We start from the raw sequence: 20,529 nt of genomic DNA, 5'->3' as shown, positions 1-20,529 counted from the left end.
TACTGTATGTTATCACTGATATGTGGAATCTAAAAAATAAAATGAATGAATATAACCAAACAGAAATAGGCTTGAAGATACAGAGAACAAACGTGGTTACCAATGGGGAGAGGGAAGAGGGGAGGGGCAAGACAGGGGTAGGGGATAAAGAGGTACAAACCCTTATGTATAAAATAAATAAGCTACAAGGATATATTGTACAGCACAGGGAAATATTTTATAATAACTTTAAATGGAGTATAATCTATAAAAATTGTGAATCATGTTGTACACCTAAAACTAATATAATATTGTAAATCAACTATACTTCAATTAAAAAAAATTTCTCCCTTTTTGTGGGTTGTCTTTTTTACTTTCTTAATTGTATCAAATGTTTTAAATGTTGATGAAGTCCAGTTTATCTGTTTTTTCACTTGTGCTTTTGATGTCATATCAGAAGAAACCATTGCCTAATCCAAGGTCACAAAGATTTACCCCTGTGTTTTCTCCTAAGAGTTTTATAGTTTTGGCTCTTACATTTATGTTCTTGATCCATTTTGAATTAATTTTTTGTATATGGTATGAAAGAGGGGTCCAACTTTATTATTTTTGTTTTTTTTTACTTATTTATTTATTTTTGCCTGTGTTGGGTCTTTGTTGCTGCGTGTGGGCTTTCTCTAGTTGCAGTGAGCGGGGGCTACTCTTCGTTGCGGTGCGTGGGCTTCTCACTGTGGTGGCTTCTCTTGTTGTGGAGCACAGGCTCTAGGCACGTGGGCTTCAGTAGTTGTGGCACTTGGGCTCAGTAGTTGTGGCTTGCGGGCTCTAGAGCACTGTCTCAGTAGTTGTGGTGTATGGGCTCAGTAGCTGTGGTGCACAGGCTTAGTTGCTCCGCAGCATGTGGGATCTTCCCGGACCAGGGCTCGAACCTGTGTCCCCTGCGTTGGCAGGCGGATTCTTAACCACTGCGCCACGAGAGAAGCCCCCAACTTTATTCTTTTGCACGTGGATATCCAGTTGTCCTAGCACCATTTGTTGAAAAGACTATTCTTCCCCACAGAATTATCTGGGCACTCTTGTTGGAAATCAGTTGACCATAAATGTGAGGGTTTATTCTGGACTCTCTGTGCTATTCCATTGCTCCGTGTGTCCTTCTTTATGCCAGTATAGTCTCACTGACAGTAGTTTTATAGTAAGGATTGAGATTTGTGTGAGTCCTCCACTTTTGTTTTCTTTTTCAAGATTGTTTTGACTATTCCAGACCCCTTGCATTTCCATCTGAATGCTAGGATCAGCTCGTCACTCTGCAAGGAAGCCAGCTGGAACATTGACAGGGATTGTGTTGAAGTTGTAGAGCATTTTGGGATTATTGCCATCTTCACAACGTTAAGCCCTCCAATCCATTGACATGGGATGTCTCTCCATGTACATAGGTCCCCTGCCTGTGTATTTTGCAAGTTGGGAGCCTCTTTCTACCTGGCCCATCCTTTCAGGCTGCTTCTTGGTTCTGAGGAGAGTAGTTTAAGAACAACTACAGTGAAGTGTGAAGTAATGGTGTGAATGCTGCTGGAAAAACCCAAAGGGCAGCACCACTAAAACGGCTCTTGGCTGGCAGATGGCCACCAGGTTTCCTCAGATGTTTCTGGTCAGCTGCTGGTCAGAATTCTAAACAAGGTGTAAGAAAGCACCTTCAGCGTGTCTCTGCCCAAATGGTGGGCTCCGAAGCTGCTGGTGCGGGACTCAGCAGGTCGTCCTCTGCAGGTGTCTCCGTGAAGTGCACAGGCCCCAGCAGCTCTCTGGCCACCTGAGGAGAAGGAATCCAGGCCTTTCTTCTCCCTGCATTCTGCAGCCCATAGGGAAATAGATTTTTTAGATTGTATATTTTGGAAATTTTATAGGAAAGGTCAAACCGTAGTGCAGCCAACACTCTCCCCTGGATTCACACCTGAGACCGAGACATGCTCTCTCGTCATCGTGCACGTGCACAGCTCACAGACACACACCTTTTCAAGGCCTGGTTTTGCTCTTTTACTTTTTACTTAGAGGCAATATTAGATTGATAGAGGGTTGCAAATAGAGTGTAGCATGCCCACGTGCCCTTCACGGCTGCCCGCAATGGTAACATCCTGAGTGACCACAGCACAGGTATCAAAACTAAGAAGTTAGCTCTGGCTCAGCACTTCCTGTCAGTTCTTCCTCTGATGGCCTTTCTCTGTCCCGGACCTAATCCAAGGTCCTCAGGGCATTTAGTTGTCCTATTTCCTTAGTCTTCTATCTGCAGTGGTTGTTGGTCTTTCCTTGTCCTCTGTGACCTTGACAGATCTGACGGGTGCTGGTCAGGCACTTCCACAGATGTCCCTAACGTTGGGTCTGACCGATGCTTCTCACCGTCAGTCTGGGGTTGGGAGTTTTGGAAGGAAAACCGTGGAGGTGAGGTCCCCTTCTCATGACAGCATATCACCCGACCTGTTACTGGTGAAGTTAACCTTGATCATGTGGGGAAGGTGTCGTCACAATCCAAAATTGTGAGTTCGCAGTTTTCCCTTTCCAGACTATTTGTCGGGAGGGAGCTGCCACGACCAGCCCACCCTCAGCAGGAGGGGGATTGCGCACTACACCACCTCCTGGAGTGAAGGCTACCAGATAATTTGGGGGCATTTGCTAAAGCCACCACGGTGATTAAGATTATTTGGGGGGAGACACTTGGAGGGCTGTGCAGAATATCCAGTCAGTCCCTGGAGCCACGGTGGTCACCTGCGCAAGCTGTTACTGTGCTGTTCTCATGGTGGTTTTCCATTCCTCCCATTCATTCTGCGTTTATTAATCAGAATTCTTCTGTAGGGAAGCGTTTTTCCCTTCTCTCATCAAGGTCTTACTCTTTTTTTTTTTTTGAGAGTTCTAGTTTTATTTTATTTATTTTTTTGTCCGTGCTGTGTGGCATGAGGGATCTTAGTTCCCCAACCAGGGATCAAACGCGTGCCCCCTGCATTGGAAGCGTGGAGTCTTAACCACTGGACCTCCAGGGAAGTCCTAAGGCCTTACTCTTGATAGCTGGAGGCAGCATGGAGCCCTGTATGAGAGCAGGACTCTGTGGGCCAGATCTCAGCTCTGCCACCGCCTCCCGTGGCCCATTGGGTGGTCGTGTGGGCAGATGGCACCAGGTGCGGGAAGTGTTGAACCCTGCGTGGCCCCCAGCGAGTGTTGGTGGTCGTCACCTCGTTTTCACGGAGGTTTACCTCTCAGTTCCCCAAAGCCAGCAAACAGTCAGCAGGTGGAAGTAGACGTGTGCATCGGTCTGTCCCGTTGTGTTGACCGTGCTGTTTGCACTGAGTGCTTATTAGTGCAGGTATCAGAAGCTGTTCATCCTGCAGGGCTGTTTCACCCTCTGTGAGCGATGTGGTCTCCTCCTTGAGGGCGTGGCTGGGAAGAGGCCCCGCCAAGCTCAGACCTGGCTCTGTCTGTCCTGGGAGTCTGTTCCCCACTACTGCCCCGCCCTGCCTCCCTACCTCAGGCAGCGGTTCATTTCCATCCCCCTGGGGACTCCAGAAGGGCAGTGAACAGACTACTTTCGAAGGGCCCCCACTAGGGGGGCTGCCCCTGGAAAGCTGAGGTTGGCCACGGCTGAAGGGAGTGAGCCCATTTTAGGGATGTGCAGGTAAGTGCAGGGTTGACTGAGCAAAGCCCCTAAGAAGGTCTACTTAGCACCGGAATCTTCTCATGTGTGGGGTGGAATGCACAATCTAAGATGCTTCCTTTTACTTCCTCAGCGCATCTACTATCTTTCCCTGGAATTCTACATGGGCCGCACACTACAGAACACAATGGTGAACCTGGGCCTTCAGAACGCCTGTGACGAAGCCATCTATCAGGTATGGGTCCTTGGGGCCAGGCTGCTAGGTGGCCTCTCGTGGGCACTGAGTCTTAATCCAGGCCCTGCAGAGGTGAGCGCTGCCGTCTGGGACGGGAGAAATGGCTCAGGCGTCAGGGAGAATGGGTTGGTGGGCAACACTCCTGCTCAAGGGGAGAAAGCAAGAAGTGGATGGGAGGGCTTCCCTGGTGGCACAATGGTTGAGAATCTGCCTGCCAGTGCAGGGGACACGGGTTCGAGCCCTGGTCTGGGAAGATCCCACATGCCACGGAGCAACTGGGGCCGTGAGCCACAACTACTGAGCCTGCGCGTCTGGAGCCTGTGCTCCGCAACGAGAGGCCGCGATAGTGAGAGGCCCGCGCACCACGATGAAGAGTGGCCCCCGCTTGCCGCAACTAGAGAAAGCCCTTGCACAGAAACAAAGACCCAACACAGCCAAAAATAAATAAATAAATTAATTAATTAAAAAAAAAGAAGTGGATGGGAGCTAATGCGCTAGAGGTCAAGGACTGGGGTGCGTTGTGATGCCAAGGCTTGACGCTTCTAGACCTTTGCACTCCGTACCCCAACCCCAGGCGGGTTTACCACGTGGCAGAAATGGCTGGTATCGTCCCATTTCTCTCCACTTTATTGAGCCAGTGACCCACCGCCAGCTCCCCTCCCCCACCCCAAGACACTGGTCTTGCCCTTTCTCCCCTACTCAGAGTAAACACTGCCTTTGCCTGAGTGTTCGTCTTTGACAGCTGTTCGCTCAGAGGCCTCACCCTTTCACAGTTGATTCGCAGTTTTAGGGCAGAGCTGGAACTGGCCATGTCTGTTTACTGTCTGCGTACCCCCTCTGTGGACTCTGTCTCCCTCCCGCACCGGACGCTCAGTGTAGGATTTCTAGAGGGTGAATGGGCAGCACCCCTGCCCTTTGCACGTATGTGGAAGGGTCCTTTCCAGAGTCGTTCCTTCCCCCAGCACCTGCCCCTGCCTTTGCTTTTGTTTGGTTTTGGTGTTGGGGTGGGAGGTGCTCTGGGGGCTTTGTTGGAAGCAGGGTGGTGTGAGCCTCCTGTAGCTGTCAGGCCCTGGCATCACAGGGGCTCCTGTCTCCCCTCCAGGACTTAGGGGAGCCAAGCATGTGGGGCAAGTGGTTTCAGTTGGCACAATACAAACTTGTAAAAAAAATTGACTCCCCCAAATAGGAACCTTAGGCTCACAGTTATCTAAAAAGATGGAGGTTTTCCTCCCAGGTGATTTGTCATTTGAGTTTCATTTACTGACTATGAATGTTAGAACATGTCTATAAGGACCACAGAACAGTGGAATTTACAGTCGTATAAAGCATTTCATTTTTTGAAACATTTTCTCTGTATATAATTCTTAACAGATAGTAAATATTTTAGGGAATGTTTATACCATAAATATGCATTATCTGTTTATAATGTTTTTAAAATATTTACTTAAAATGGCTGTTTATTATTCCTGAAGCCAAATTTTTTTTTTTTTTTTTTTTTTTTGGCCACACTGCGGGCTTGTGGGATCTTAGTTCCCCGACCAGGGATTGAACCCTGGCTTTTGGCAAGGAGAGCACAGAGTCTTAACCACTGGACCACCAGGGAATTCCCTGTTTATAATTTTCACTACACAAACAAGATGTTAATTGTAGAAACTTAGAAAATACAGGGAGACATATATCTTTTTAAACATTGTACATTTTTTTCCCTAAAAATGGTATTTCACTTGCCATTTAGCTTTTAATTAAGCTTGTGTTTGAAAAGTTTCCACGATGACAGAACTTGAGCATCTTCAGGCACACGTTTGCCTGGCCTTCCTTCCAGGCACAAGGCGGGTACCAGATGCTGTGGGTGGGACTGTCAGTGATGCAGGGCTGGAGGCCTCCTGCCTCCAGGCTCCCCAGTGACAGTGCAGTGTCAAAAATAAAACATGCTACCACTGCATCACCCAGGGCTAGTTCTGGGAGCGGGATACACTAAAAACTAGAAATTCAGAAGAAGCCACTATCTCCTGATTGAGCTATCAAGGACACATTTAAAATTTTTTTATTGTAGAAAAGTTCATATATGGAAATTGAGTTGACTCTTATGATGAACTTCTTCCACATACCATCACCTGGCTTCACCAGTCCTCAAGCCCAAGTCATGGCCGGTCTTGTTTCCCTTATGCCCCCACCACTCCCAGATTGTTTAAGCCAATGTCAAATATAATATTTCACTTGTAAATATTTCAATGGATATTTTTAAAGATAGAGTCATACCATTATGACCTCTAAATTATTAACAATTAATTCTTTAATATCAGTTTTTCAGGCAGTGTACAAATTTCTCTGATCGCCTTAAAATTTTTTTAAATATTATGTTCAGAAACTTAGTTGCATTTGGTTAATATGTATCTTAAATCTCTCTTAATCTATTAGCGTTTCCTCTTTTTTAATTTGTCTGCCTTGCAGTGTATTTGTTGAAACTGGGTTTGTTCTGTAGAGTGTCCCCAGCTTGTGTTTAACCTGCTGCTTTGTCCAAAGGATGTCTCAGCACTTCTACTCAACATTGTACTGATGGAGCTGTGGCATTTAGCCAAGAAAATGAAATAACAGGTATCTAGATTGGAAAGGAAGAAGGGAGGCTATCTCTACTTATAGATGACATGACCTAGAAAATCCTAAGGAATCTAGTAAAAATGTATTAGTACAAATGAATGGGTTCGGCAGAGTTGCAGGATAAAGATCAATATACAGAAATCAGTTGTATTTTTATATACCTGCAATGAACAATCCTAAAATGAAATTAAGAAAACAATTCCATTTAAAATAGCATCAAAAATAATAAAATACTTAGGAACAAATTTCCAAAAGAGACACAAACTTATGTTCTGAAAACTATAAAACATTGTTGAGAGAAAGAAAACCTAAAAATGGAAAGACATCCACTGTTAATGGCTTGGAAGACTTAATTTTAAGATTGCAGGGACTTCCCTGGTGGCGCAGTGGTTAAGAATCCACCTGCTAATGCAGGGGACACGGGTTTGATCCCTGGTCTGGGAAGATCCCACATGCCATGGAGCAACTAAGCTTACGAGCCACGACTCCTGAGCCCGTGTGTCACAACTACTGAAGCCCATGTGCCCTAGAACCCAGGCACTGCACCTACTGAGCCCATGCACCGTAACTACTGAAGCCCACTCACTCTAGGGCCCACATGCTGCAACTACTGCAGCCCGCGTGCCTAGAGCCCGTGCTCTGCAACAAGAGAAGCCACCGCACCACAACGAAGAGTAGCCCCCGCTCACCGCAACTAGAGAAAGCCCACGTGCAGCAACAAAGACCCACGCTGCCAAAAAAATAAAGATTGCAAGACTCCCCAGACTGATCTACAGACTCATTGCCGTCCCCAGTAAAATTCCATTTGGCTTCTTTGCAGAGATTGACAAGCTGATTTTAAAATCCAGATGCAGATGCAACAGATCAGGATTAATTAAAACATCTTGAGAAAGAAGAACAAAGTTGGAGGACTCACATTTCCAATTTCAAAACTCACTACAAAGCTACAGGTGTGGTCCTGGCATAAGGACAGACAGATAGAGCAGTGGGATAGAATTGAGAATCAAGAAATAAACCGTCACATTTATAATTGATTTTTTTCCCAATTTAAAAAAATTGAGGTAAAATACACATAATGTAAATTTACCATCTTAATTGTTTTTAAGTGTACAGTTCAGTGGTATTAAGTACATTTATATCATTGTGCCACCGTCACTACCGTCCATCTCCAGAACTCTTTCATCTTGTAAAACTGAGACTCTATATCCATTATATACTAACTCCCCATTCTCCCCTTCTTCCAGCCCTTAACCACCACCATTCTACTTTCTGTCTCTGAATTTGATACTCTGGGTACCTCACATAAGTGAAAACATACAGTATTTGTCTTTTTGTGACTGGCTTAATATCTTCAGGGCTCATCTATGTTGTAGCATATGTCAGAATCTTTTTAAGGCTGGATGAGTAATAGTCCACTGTATGTATATACCACATTTTGTTTATCCATTCATCTGTCCTTTGACATTTGGATTGCTTCAACCTTTTAGATACTGTGAATAATGCTGTTAAACATGAATATACAAATATCTCTTCAAAGCCCTGCTTTCAGTTCTTTTGTGTGTACATATAGAAGTGGGATTGCTGGGTCATAAGGTGATTCTGTTTTGCTTTTTGAGGGACCACCATACTGTCTTCCAGAGCAGCTGCACCCCTTTTATATTCTCACTAACAGTGTAAAAGGTTCCAATTTCTCCACATCCTCACAAACACTTATCATTTTATTTCTTTTTTTTTTGATAGTAGCCATTCTAATGGGTGTGAAGTGATATCTCATTGTGATTTTAATTAACATTTCCTTAAAGATTAGTGATGTTGAGTGTCTTTTCATGTGCTTATTGGCCATCTATATGTCTTCTTTTGGAGAAATGTCTATTCAAGTACTTTGTCCATTATTGAACTGGGTTGCTTGGTGTTTTTATTGTTGAGTTTTAGGAGTTCTCTATCTATTCTGTGTATTAATCCCTTATCAGATATGTAGTTTGTGCAGATATTTTCTCCAATTCTGGGTTGCCTTTTCACTCTGTTGATAATGTCTTTTTTTTTTTTTTTTTACATTTAAAACGATAATAGAACGTACTGTTTTTTTAATTGAAGTATAGTTGATTTACAATGTATCAGGTGTACAGCAAAGTGATTCGGTTATACATATACATATATATTTGTCCCATTTGTTTATTTTTAACATCTAAAATTTTTGAAAATGGTTTCATTATTTTTTTATAAGATTTTTAGAAATTTCATGTAATGTCTGAAACATTTATATTAACATTTCCATACAAATAACCCAATGAAAGTTTAGTATTAGTTGTTTTGTTTGTTTGTTTTTTTATACTGCAGGTTCTTATTAGGCATCAGTTTTATACACATCAGTGTATACATGTCAATCCCAATCGCCCAATTCAGCACACCCCATCCCCACCCCACCGCAGTTTTCCCCCCTTGGTGTCCATATGTCCATTCTCTACATCTGTGTCTCAACTTCTGCCCTGCAAACCGGCTCATCTGTACCATTTTTCTAGGTTCCACATACATGTGTTAATATACGATATTTGTTTTTCTCTTTCTGACTTACTTCACTCTGTATGACAGTCTCTAGATCCATCCACTTCTCAACAAATGACCCAATTTCGTTCCTTTTTATGGCTGAGTAATATTCCATTGTATATATGTACCACAACTTCTTTATCCACTCGTCTGTTGATGGGCATTTAGATTGCTTCCATGACCTGGCTATTGTAAATAGTGCTGCAATGAACATTCTGGTGCATGTGTCTTTTTGAATTACGGTTTTCTCTGGGTATATGCTCAGTAGTGGGATTGCTGGGTCATATGGTAATTCTATTTTTAGTTTTTTAAGGAACCTCCATATTGTTCTCCATAGTGGCTGTATCAATTTACATTCCCACCAACAGTGCAAGAGGGTTCCCTTTTCTCCACACCCTCTCCAGCATTTGTTGTTTGTAGATTTTCTGATGATGCCCATTCTAACAGGAGTGAGGTGATACCTCATTGTAGTTTTGATTTGCATTTCTCTAATAATTAGTGATGTTGAGCATCTTTTCATGTGCTTCATGGCCGTCTGTATGTCTTCTTTGGAGAAATGTCTATTTAGGTCTTCTGCCCATTTTTGGATTGGGGTGTTTGTTTCTTTGATATTGAGCTGAATGAGCTGTTTATATATTTTGGAGATTAATCCTTTGTCCGTTGATTCGTTTGCAAATATTTTCTCCCATTCTGAGGGTTGTCTTTTCGTCTTGTTTATGGTTTCCTTTGCTGTGCAAAAGCTTTGAAGTTTCATTAGGTCCCACTTGTTTATTTTTGTTTTTATTTCCATTACTCTAGGAGGTGGATCAAAAAAGATCTTGCTGTGATTTATGTCAAAGAGTGTTCTTCCTATGTTTTCCTCTAAGAGTTTTATAGTGTCCAGTCTTATATTTAGGTCTCTAATCCATTTTGAGTTTATTTTTGTGTATGGTGTTAGGGAGTATTCTAATTTCATTCTTTTACATGTAGCTGTCCAGTTTTCCCAGCACCACTTATTGAAGAGACTGTCTTTTCTCCATTGTATATCTTTGCCTCCTTTGTCATAGATTAGTTGACCATAGGTGCGTGGGTTAATCTCTGGGCTTTCTATCTTGTTCCATTGATCTATGTTTCTGTTTTTGTGCCAGTACCATATTGTCTTGATTACTGTAGCTTTGTAGTATAGTCTGAAGTCAGGGAGTCTGATTCCTCCAGCTCCGTTTTTTTCCCTCAAGACTGCTTTGGCTATTCGGGGTCTTTTGTGACTCCATACAAATTTTAAGATGATTTGTTCTAGCTCCGTAAAAAATGCCATTGGTAATTTGATAGGGATTGCATTGAATCTGTAGATTGCTTTGGGTAGTATACTCATTTTCACAATGTTGATTCTTCCAATCCAAGAACATGGTATATCTCTCCATCTGTTGGTATCATCTTTAATTTCTTTCATCAGTGTCTTATAGTTTTCTGCATACAGGTCTTTTGTCTCCCTAGGTAGGTTTATTCCTAGGTATTTTATTCTTTTTGTTGCAATGGTAAATGGGAGTGTTTCCATAATTTCTCTTTCAGATTTTTCATCATTAGTGTATAGGAATGCAAGAGATTTCTGTGCATTAATTTTGTATCCTGCAACTTTACCATATTCATTAATTAGCTCTAGCAGTTTTCTGGTGGCAGTTTTAGGATTCTCTATGTATAGTATCATGTCATCCGCAAACAGTGACAGTTTTACTTCTTCTTTTCCAATTTGTATTCCTTTTATTTCTTTTTCTTCTCTGATTGCCGTGGCTAGGACTTCCAGAACTATGTTGAATAATAGTGGTGAGAGTGGACATCCTTGTCTCATTCCTGATCTTAGAGGAAATGCTTTCAGTTTTTCACCATTGAGAATGATGTTTGCTGTGGGTTTGTCATATATGGCCTTTATTACGTTGAGGTAAGTTCCCTCTATGCCCACTTTCTGGAGAGTTTTTATCAGAAATGGGTGTTGAATTTTGTCAAAAGCTTTTTCTGCATCTATTGAGATGATCATATGGTTTTTATTCTTCAGTTTGTTAATATGGTGTATCACATTGATTGATTTGCGTATATTGAAGAATCCTTGCATCCCTGGGATAAATCCCACTTGATCGTGGTGTATGATCCTTTTAATGTGTTGTTGGATTCTGTTTGCTAGTATTTTGTTGAGGATTTTTGCATCTATATTCATCAGTGATATTGGTCTGTAATTTTCTTTTTTTGTAGTGTCTTTGTCTGGTTTTGGTATCAGGGTGATGGTGGCCTCATAGAATGAGTTTGGGAGTGTTCCTTCCTCTGCAATTTTTGGGAAGAGTTTGAGAAGGATAGGTGTTAGCTCTTCTCTAAATGTTTGATAGAATTCACCTGTGAAGCCATCTGGTCCTGGACTTTTGTTTGTTGGAAGATTTTTAATCACAGTTTCAATTTCATTACTTGTGATTGGTCTGTTCATATTTTCTGTTTCTTCCTGGTTCAGTCTTGGAAGGTTATACCTTTCTAAGAATTTGTCCATTTCTTCCAGGTTGTCCATTTTATTGGCATAAAGTTGCTTGTACTAGTCTCTTAGGATGTTTTGTATTTCTGCAGTGTCTGTTGTAACTTCTCCTTTTTCATTTCTGATTTTATTGATTTGAGTCCTCTCCCTCTTTTTCTTGATGAGTCTGGCTAATGGCTTATCAATTTTGTTTATCTTCTCAAAGAACCAACTTTTAGTTTTATTGATCTTTGCTATTGTTTTCTTTGTTTCTATTTCATTTATTTCTGCTCTGATCTTTATGATTTCTTTCCTTCTGCTAACTTTGGGTTTTGTTTGTTCTTCTTTCTCTAGTTTCTTTAGGTGTAAGGTTAGATTGTTTACTTGAGATTTTTCTTGTTTCTTGAGATAGGCTTGTATAGCTATAAACTTCCCTCTTAGAACTGCTTTTGCTGCATCCCATAGGTTTTGGGTCGTCGTGTTTTCATTGTCATTTGTCTCTAGGTATTTTTTGATTTCCTCTCTGATTTCTTCAGTGATCTCTTGGTTATTTAGTAACGTATTGTTTAGCCTCCATGTGTTTGTCTTTTTTACGTTTTTTTCCCTGTAATTCATTTCTAATCTCATAGCGTTGTGGTCAGAAAAGATGCTTGATATGATTTCAATTTTCTTAAATTTACTGAGGCTTGATTTGTGACCCAAGATGTGATCTATCCTGGAGAATGTTCCGTGCGCACTTGAGAAGAACGTGTAATCTGCTGTTTTTGGATGGAATGTCCTATATATATCAATTAAATCTAACTGGTCTATTGTGTCATTTAAAGCTTCTGTTTCCTTATTTATTTTCATTTTGGATGATCTGTCCATTGGTGTAAGTGAGGTGTTAAAGTCCCCCACTATTATTGTGTTACTGTCGATTTCCTCTTTTATAGCTGTTAGCAGTTGCCTTATGTATTGAGGTGCTCCTATGTTGGGTGCATATATATTTATAATTGTTATATCTTCTTCTTGGATTGATCCCTTGATCATTATGTAGTGTCCTTCCTTGTCTCTTGTAACATTCTTTATTTTAAAGTCTATTTTATCTGCTATGAGTATAGCTACTCCAGCTTTCTTTTGATTTCCATTTGCATGGAATATCTTTTTCCATCCCCTCACTTTCAGTCTGTATGTGTCCCTAGGTCTAAAGTGGGTCTCTTGTAGACAGCATATATATGGGTCTTGTTTTTGTATCCATTCAGCCAGTCTATGTCTTTTGGTTGGGGCATTTAATCCATTCACGTTTAAGGTAATTATCGATATGTATGTTCCTATGACCATTTTCTTAATTGTTTTGGGTTTGTTTTTGTAGGTCCTTTTCTTCTCTTGTGTTTCCCACTTAGAGAAGTTCCTTTAGCATTTGTTGTAGAGCTGGTTTGGTGGTGCTGAATTCTCTTAGCTTTTGCTTGTCTGTAAAGCTTTTGATTTCTCCATCAAATCTAAATGAGATCCTTGCCGGGTAGAGTAATCTTGGTTGTAGGTTCTTCCCTTTCATCACTTTAAGTATATCATGCCACTCTCTTCTGGCTTGTAGAGTTTCTGCTGAGAAATCAGCTGTTAACCTTATGGGAGTTCCCTTGTATGTTATTTATCGTTTTTCCCTTGTTGCTTTCAGTAATTTTTCTTTGTCTTTAATTTTTGCCACTTTGATTACTATGTGTCTCGGCGTGTTTCTCCTTGGGTTTATCCTGTATGGGACTCTCTGCACTTCCTGGACTTGGGTGGCTATTTCCTTTCCCATGTTAGGGAAGTTTTCGACTATAATCTCTTCAAATATTTTCTTGGGTCCTTTCTCTCTCTCTTCTCCTTCTGGGACCCCTATAATGCGAATGTTGTTGCGTTTAATGTTGTCCCAGAGGTCTCTTAGGCTGTCTTCATTTCTTTTCATTCTTTTTTCTTTATTCTGTTCCGCAGCAGTGAATTCCATCATTCTGTCTTCAAGGTCACTTATCCGTTCTTCTGCCTCAGTTATTCTGCTATTGATTCCTTCTAGTGTAGTTTTCATTTCAGTTATTGTATTGGTCATCTCTGTTTGTTTGTTCTTTAATTCTTCTAGGTCTTTGTTAATCATTTCTTGCATCTTCTCGATCTTTGCCTCCATTCTTATTCCGAGGTCCTGGATCATGTTCACTATCATTATTCTGAATTCTTTTTCTGGAAGGTTGCCTATCTCTACTTCATTTAGTTGTTTTTCTGGGTTTTTTTTCTTGTTCCTTCATCTGGTACATAGCCCTCTGCCTTTTCATCTTGTCTGTCTTTCTGGAACTGTGGTTTTTGGTCCACAGGCTGCAGGATTGTAGTTTTTCTTGCTTCTGCTGTCTGCCCTCTGGTGGTTGAGGCTATCTAAGAGGCTTGATGGGAGGCTCTGGTGGTGGGTAGAGCTGACTGTTGCTGTGGCGGTCAGAGCTCAGTCGGTTTCATTATTAATGTTCCATTTTAAAACACTGCTAGTGTCAGAGGGTCTCCTGCAGAGGCGGGGGTGGCTGTGTCTCACCATGAGGACAAGGACACTGGCAGCAGAAGTTCTGGGAAGTACCTCTTCGATAATGTCTTTTTAAAAAAAATTATTTAATATTTATTTAGGGACTTCCCTGGTGGTCCAGTGGGTAAGACTCTGCGCTCCCAATGCAGGGGGCCTGGGTTCTATCCCTGGTCAGGGAACTAAATCCTTCACGCATGACGCAACTAAGAGTCTGCATGCTGCAACTAAAAAGATCCCGCATGCCGCAACTAAAGATCCCTCATGCCACAACAAAGATCCCTCGTGCCACAACTAAGACTCGGCACAGCCAAAATAAATAAATAAATAAATTTATTTAAAAAATGGTTACGATAGTAGATTTTTTAAAAATTATTTATTTATTTATTTATTTGGCTGTGCTGGGTCTTAGATGCAGCACGCGGGATCGTTGTTGCCACATGCAGGATCTTCGTTGCAGCGTGTGAGATCTTTAGTTGCGGCATGCGGGACCCAGTTCCCTGACCAGGGTCGAACGTGGGGCCCCTGCATTAGGAGCACAGAGTCTTAACCACTGGACCACCAGGGAAGTTGCAATAATGTCTTTTGATGCACAAAAGGTTTTGATTTTCATGAAGTCCAGTTTTCTTTTGTTGCCTGTGCTTTTTTTTCAATAAAAATTTTTTTATTATTATTATTATTTTTATTTATTTATTTTTTTTTGGCGGTATCGTGCGGCATGTGGGATCTTAGTTCCCCAACTAGGGATCGAACCCGCACACCCTGCATTGGAAGCGCGGAGTCTTAACCACTGGACCGCCAGGGAAGTCGCTGTTGCCTGTGGTTTTGGTGTCATATATGGTCAATTGATTTTTTTTTTTTTAAAGGAAAAGTGTACCAAAACAATTCAATAGAGAAAGAATAAATAAACGGTGCTAAGACGCTTAGACATCTACTTGCAAATGAATGAAGTTGGATCCCTACCTCACACTACATATAAAATTAACTCAAAGTGGATCAGAGACCTAAGTGTAAGAGCTAAAAATATAAAATTCTTAGAAGAATATATGTGAGTACATCTTCATGATTTGGTAATGGATTCTTAGAAATGACACCAAAAGTACAAGCAGCAAAAGAAAAAAATAGGTAAATTGGACAAAAGACATCAAAGGACGTTATGAAGAAAGTTAAAAGACAATCTACAAAATGGGAGAAAATATTTGTAAATTATAAATCTGATAAGGGTCTAGTATCCAGAATGTATTAAGAACTCTTACATCCAAATAACAGAATGACAGACAGAAAAGTTGCTCAGCGTCATTAATCATCAGGGACATGCAAATCAAAACCGCAGTGAAATACTACTTCACACCGACTAGAATGGCTGTAATCATAAAGACAGAGAACAAGTGTTGGTGAGGATATGGAGAAATTGGAACCCTCATATGCTGCTATGTTGAGAAGCTAGTGTATTAAATTAAGAATATGCAAATTATGGCCAGCTGAAAGAGGAGGCACAAGCCACCCACGTGGGGTCGGCATCCATGCTCCCACTCTGGGGAAAGACACACCCTGGGATCACTTTGATTGAAGGTACAGTTGCAATACACCCACATAAAGTAAGTAAAGTCACAAGACTTGTTGCTTACAGAAATGGGGGTTGCGGGGAAGGGCAGTCCTCTGTCCCAGGTTGCTAGCAAGCAGGAGATAGAGAGCAGGGCAGTAAGCACTTAGTACTTACAAGGTGGTTTCAGGCCCAACTCTAAGTGGTTATTTTAAAAGGTTATTTTTACTGGGAAAAGCAAAGTGGGAACGTGGGTTGGGAATTCTCAGCTTGAGTCCTTATCTAAATGCCCAGACTCTGAGTGTGAGCAGAGCTGTCATACTGTAAAATGCCGAGGCAGCAACTCATCATCACATCTTGTAGGAAAGTAAAATGGTGGAGCCACTTTGGAAAATAGTCTGGCAACTACTCAAAAAGTTAAGCATAGAATTACCGTGTAACCCAGCAATTCCACTCCAAGGTTTATATTGAGAAAAATGAAAACATACCTCTAGTGGCGGGGGGGGAGGGATAAATCAGGAGTTTGGGATGAACATACACACACTACTGTACATAAGATAGATAACCAACAACGACCTACTGTACAGCACAGGGAACTCTACTCAATATTCTGTGATAACCTATATGAGGAAAGAATCTAAAAAAGAATGAATATATGTATAACTGAATCAGTTTGCTGTACAACTGAAACTAACACAACATTGTAAATCAACTATACACGAATAAATTAAAATTAAAAAAAGAAAACATACATCTATACAAAAAATTGTACATGAATGTTCATAGCAGCATTATTCATAATAGCCAAAAGATGAATACAACCAGATGTCTTTCAATGTGGCGTGGCCATACAGCGGACTACTACACAGTGATAAAAGTACTGACACAGGCTACAACATGGATAAACCCGGAAAATAGTATTCTAATTGAAAGAAGCCAGACACAAAAGGCCACATATTGTATGTCTCCATTTACAAGAAATGTCCAGAACAGGCAAATTTATACAGACAAAAAGTAGAAAAGGGAGGGAGGGAGAAATAGGGAGTGACTGCTACTGAGTAGGGGGTTTCTTTCTGGGGGGGTGAAGTTCTAAAACTGGATAGTGGTGATAGTTGCACAGCTTTGTGAATATGCTAAAAACCATCAACTTGTTCGCTTTTGTGGTCTGTGGGTTATAACTCAATAAGGAAAAGTCAGGTTGTTAAGAGAGCTCTGTTGTGCTCAGTTTCTGTCTTTGTTTCCGAAGCCCACTTTAGGAAGGTTGGTGTTTTTTTTCCCCTTTTTAATTATTTATTTATTTATTTGGTTGCGCTGGGTCTTAATTGCGGCCGGCAGGCTCCTTAGTTGTGGCATGCAAACTCTTAGTTGTGGCATGCAAACTCTTAGTTGCAGCGTGCCTGTGGGATCTAGTTCCCTGACCAGGGATCTAACCCGGGCCCCCTGCATTGGGAGCGCAGACTCTTCACCACTGCCCCACCAGGGAAGTCCCAGGAAGGTTTTAGACTTTCTGTCAATTAGCTACTTCTGTGCCTCTTCTGAATGCTCTCAAAATCAAGGCAAAATTTGTCTTCCTAGGCTGAGGTGTGCCTACAACATTCCAGGTAAAAACGTAAAGGAACAAAACATCTTGCCCACATGCACCCTGGGCCTGTCTTCCTTGAGTGTCTGGTCTCTGAGCTAAGAGACGTGTCAGGAGTAAGAGGTTCCAGCGTCAAGTTTGGAAAATGTGGCAGTTAAACACGTTTCTTAACGTTGAGCTGGTAACGTGTTATTAGGTACATCCTGTCTCCCCCACACACCCAAAATATTTTGGTGGAACACACTCTTTGAAATTGCTGTAAGAGTCAGTATTTTGAAATTCAAATTTGAAATTTGGAAGTCACTATTTTGAAATCTTAATCAGATTGTTGTACGTGTTAATACCATTTGATTTAATAGATACTAAATCATTTCTTTATGACTAATGTTTTTAATTTTCTCACAACTTAGCTTCCACCCTTTGCAGTTTGTCAGATCCTCAAAGTGTGGTCTGGAGATCCCCGGGGTCCCTGAGACCTTTTCAAGGGGTCCTCTGGGTCAGAACTATTTATTCTTATTCGCATGAGTCTATGTACGGTAGGCTTTCCAGAGGCTCTATTGTGTGTGATATCTTAACAGACTGAATGCCATTAAAGAGATTTATAAAAATGTAAAACAGTGCCACCCTTTTCATTATTTTTTTTGGTTGTTTTAAAAAATATAGTTATTTTCCATTAAACAGTGTTGTTTGTGTTAATATGTAATGGGTTTGTTCTTTTAAGATGAATTCATATATACTTCAAAAAATTTCTCCATTTTAATTTCTAATTTGATAAATATTGATAGATATAATCTCAATAAACAGTAACTCTTTAGGTCTTCCTGAAATCAAAAAGTTTAGAAACCACACTGATCAAGGTAATTAATGAGGGAATTCCCTGGCAGTCCAGTTGGGACTCTGTGCTTTCATTGTGGAGGGTGAGGGTTCAATCCCTGTTCGGGGAACTAAGATCCCACAAGCCATGTGGCATGGCCAAAAAAAAAAAAAAAAGTAATTAATGAGCAATTTGTCAAGTTTAATACACTAAAGCCAGATTAATGGAACAATTATCCATCTATCCTAATTGAGAGCCTTAAGATCTGCATTCTTTTATTTATTTGTTTATTTATTTTTGGCTGCGTTGGGTCTTCGTTGCTGCGCGGGCTTTCTCTCGTTGTGCTGAGCAGGGGCTAATCTTTGTTGCGGTGCGCGGGCTACTCATTGCAGTGGCTTCTCTTGTTGCAGAACATGGGCTCTAGGCGTGCAGGCTTCAGTAGTTGTGACACGCAGGCTCAGTAGTTGTGGCATGCAGGCTCAGTAGTTGTGGCTTGCATGCTCTAGAGTGCAGGCTCAGTAGTTGTGGCGCACGGGCTTAGTTGCTCCACGGCATGTGGGATCCTCCCAGACCAGGGCTCGAACCTGTGTCCCCTGCGTTGGCAGGCGGATTCTTAATCACTGAGCCACCAGGGAAGCCCCAAGATCTGCATTCTTGAATGGTTTTAAATCAGGTGCTTTCTCTCTGATGTTTAACCTACTATATCTGTTTCACAAGATTGTTTGAATGCAGTTGTAATAGATAGGAAAAGTGCTTTTAGGCTTTGGCTTTACAAGATGTCGTGTAAATATCATTAGACCATGGGAAGGTAGAGAGTTATTAAAAGCATTGGCTTCTTTTTAGGATACATGTTATAATCTGACCACTGTAAGTAGGTTAATAACGCGGCAGTCAATATCTCTGGCTATTAAACCATGTCTCATTTTGACTTAATTCTTAAGTCATTCGGCAGCTTTTGAAACACCTGGAAGCTTTCATTTTCATGCATTGATTAAACACCAGATTTTTTAAAAATTGAAGTATACTTGGTTTATAATATTGTGTTAGTTTCAGGTGTACAGCAAAGTGATTCAGTTTTATTCTTTTTCAATTATTTTCCATTATAGGTTATTACAAGATATTGAATATAGTTCCCTGTGCTACACAGTAAATCCTTGTTGTTTATTTTATATATGGTAGTGTGCATCTGTTAATCCCCTACTCCTAATTTATCCCTCCCCACTTTCCCCTTTGGTAACCATAAGTTTGTTTTCTGTATCTGTGAGTCTGTTCCTGTTTTATAAATGTGTTCATTTGTACTATTTTTTTAGATTCCATGTATAAGTGATATCATATAATAGTTGTCTTTCTCTGTCTGGCTTACTTCACTTAGTATGATAATCTCTGGGTCCATCCATGTTGCTGCAAATGGCATTATTTCATTCTTTTTTATAGCTGAGTAATATTCCGTAGTAGATTATATACCACATCTTCTTTATCTGTTCATCTGTCGATGGACATTTAGGTTGCTTCCATGTCTTGACTATTGTGAATAGTGCTGAAATGAACATTGGGGTGCATATGTCTTTTCCAGTTAGAGTTTTTTTCAGATGTATGCCCAGGAGTGGGATTGCTGGATCATATGGTGATTCTATTTTTAGTTTTTTGAGGAACCTCCATATTGTTTTCCACAGTGGCTGCACCAATTTACATTCCCACCAACAGTGTAGGCGGGTCCCCTTTCTCCGCATCCTAACACCAGATTTTAATGTTGTATTTGCAAGTCTAAAAGAAGGCAGACTCTAACCTTTGATTGATATAAGCTCATAAGATTTAAATATCTTTCCACCTATCACTGAGGGAAAATGTTAAGTAATATTAAGATGTTACCTCTGTTTTTATTCACAGTTGGGGCTGGACTTGGAAGAACTGGAGGAAATAGAAGAGGATGCCGGCCTGGGGAACGGAGGCTTGGGGAGGCTGGCAGGTAACCCGGGCTCCTGTCCAGGACAGACCTTTCCTGACACAGTGCCTTGGTCAGAGAGCAGCACATGGCAAGGCCAAGATCAGCCATACTCCCAGCACTGGTCCGTGGGGATAGATTGGTCCCTCAGAGTGGATGGGACAGTGTGTCCTCCGGGTCAAAATCTTTGCCACCAGTAGGGGAAAAAAATGCAAATTATATATTCTCTTTCAGACAAAGGGCGCTTCATAATTATGGTGACCAGGCTTGCCAGTATTGGGGAACTGGTGCCAGAAGGGGTTTGCAATATACCAACCACCTCCACAGCCAGTAACTGGGAGAAAGACAGAGGGCTAGAAACACACACGCACAATTTATGAATGTAGCCCAGCTTAAAGCAACTGTTCCTGCTTTACTACAGTAAACAGATTGCTCTAAAATAGCAGAGCTGTTTCTCTTGGAGCTACTGCTCCTTTGGGCCACCCTATTTGAGAATATACCCAGTTTGAAGTTTGTAGGTTTTTTTTCTGTTTTAATTATTTTCGCCAGCCTTTATGGGGGGAAGGAGCTGGGTTAAGAACTTTAGAAGTGGAAACAGCAGTCACAGTGAGATTTGATGTCACTGTGTCCTTCAAGGTTTTTGGGCACAGTGCTTCTGGAGCAGAGATGATCAAGT

At 41.3% G+C, this 20,529-nt stretch overlaps 1 protein-coding gene across 1 annotated transcript in view; it reads left to right on the top strand.

The window, feature by feature from the left end:
* PYGB (glycogen phosphorylase B) overlaps positions 1-20,529 on the top strand; it is a 59,886-nt gene that overhangs the window by 15,087 nt on the left and 24,270 nt on the right. Inside the window, exons 2-3 of the mRNA XM_082428595.1 lie at positions 3,744-3,845; positions 19,799-19,877. Coding sequence (XP_082284721.1) covers positions 3,744-3,845; positions 19,799-19,877 — 181 coding nt within the window. The remainder of the gene's footprint in view (positions 1-3,743; positions 3,846-19,798; positions 19,878-20,529) is intronic.

This window comes from Balaenoptera physalus (assembly GCF_965194825.1).
Source record: "Balaenoptera physalus genome assembly, chromosome: 16".
NCBI classification, from domain to species: Eukaryota; Metazoa; Chordata; class Mammalia; order Artiodactyla; family Balaenopteridae; genus Balaenoptera; species Balaenoptera physalus.
This window is presented reverse-complemented; position numbering and strand designations above follow the sequence as displayed.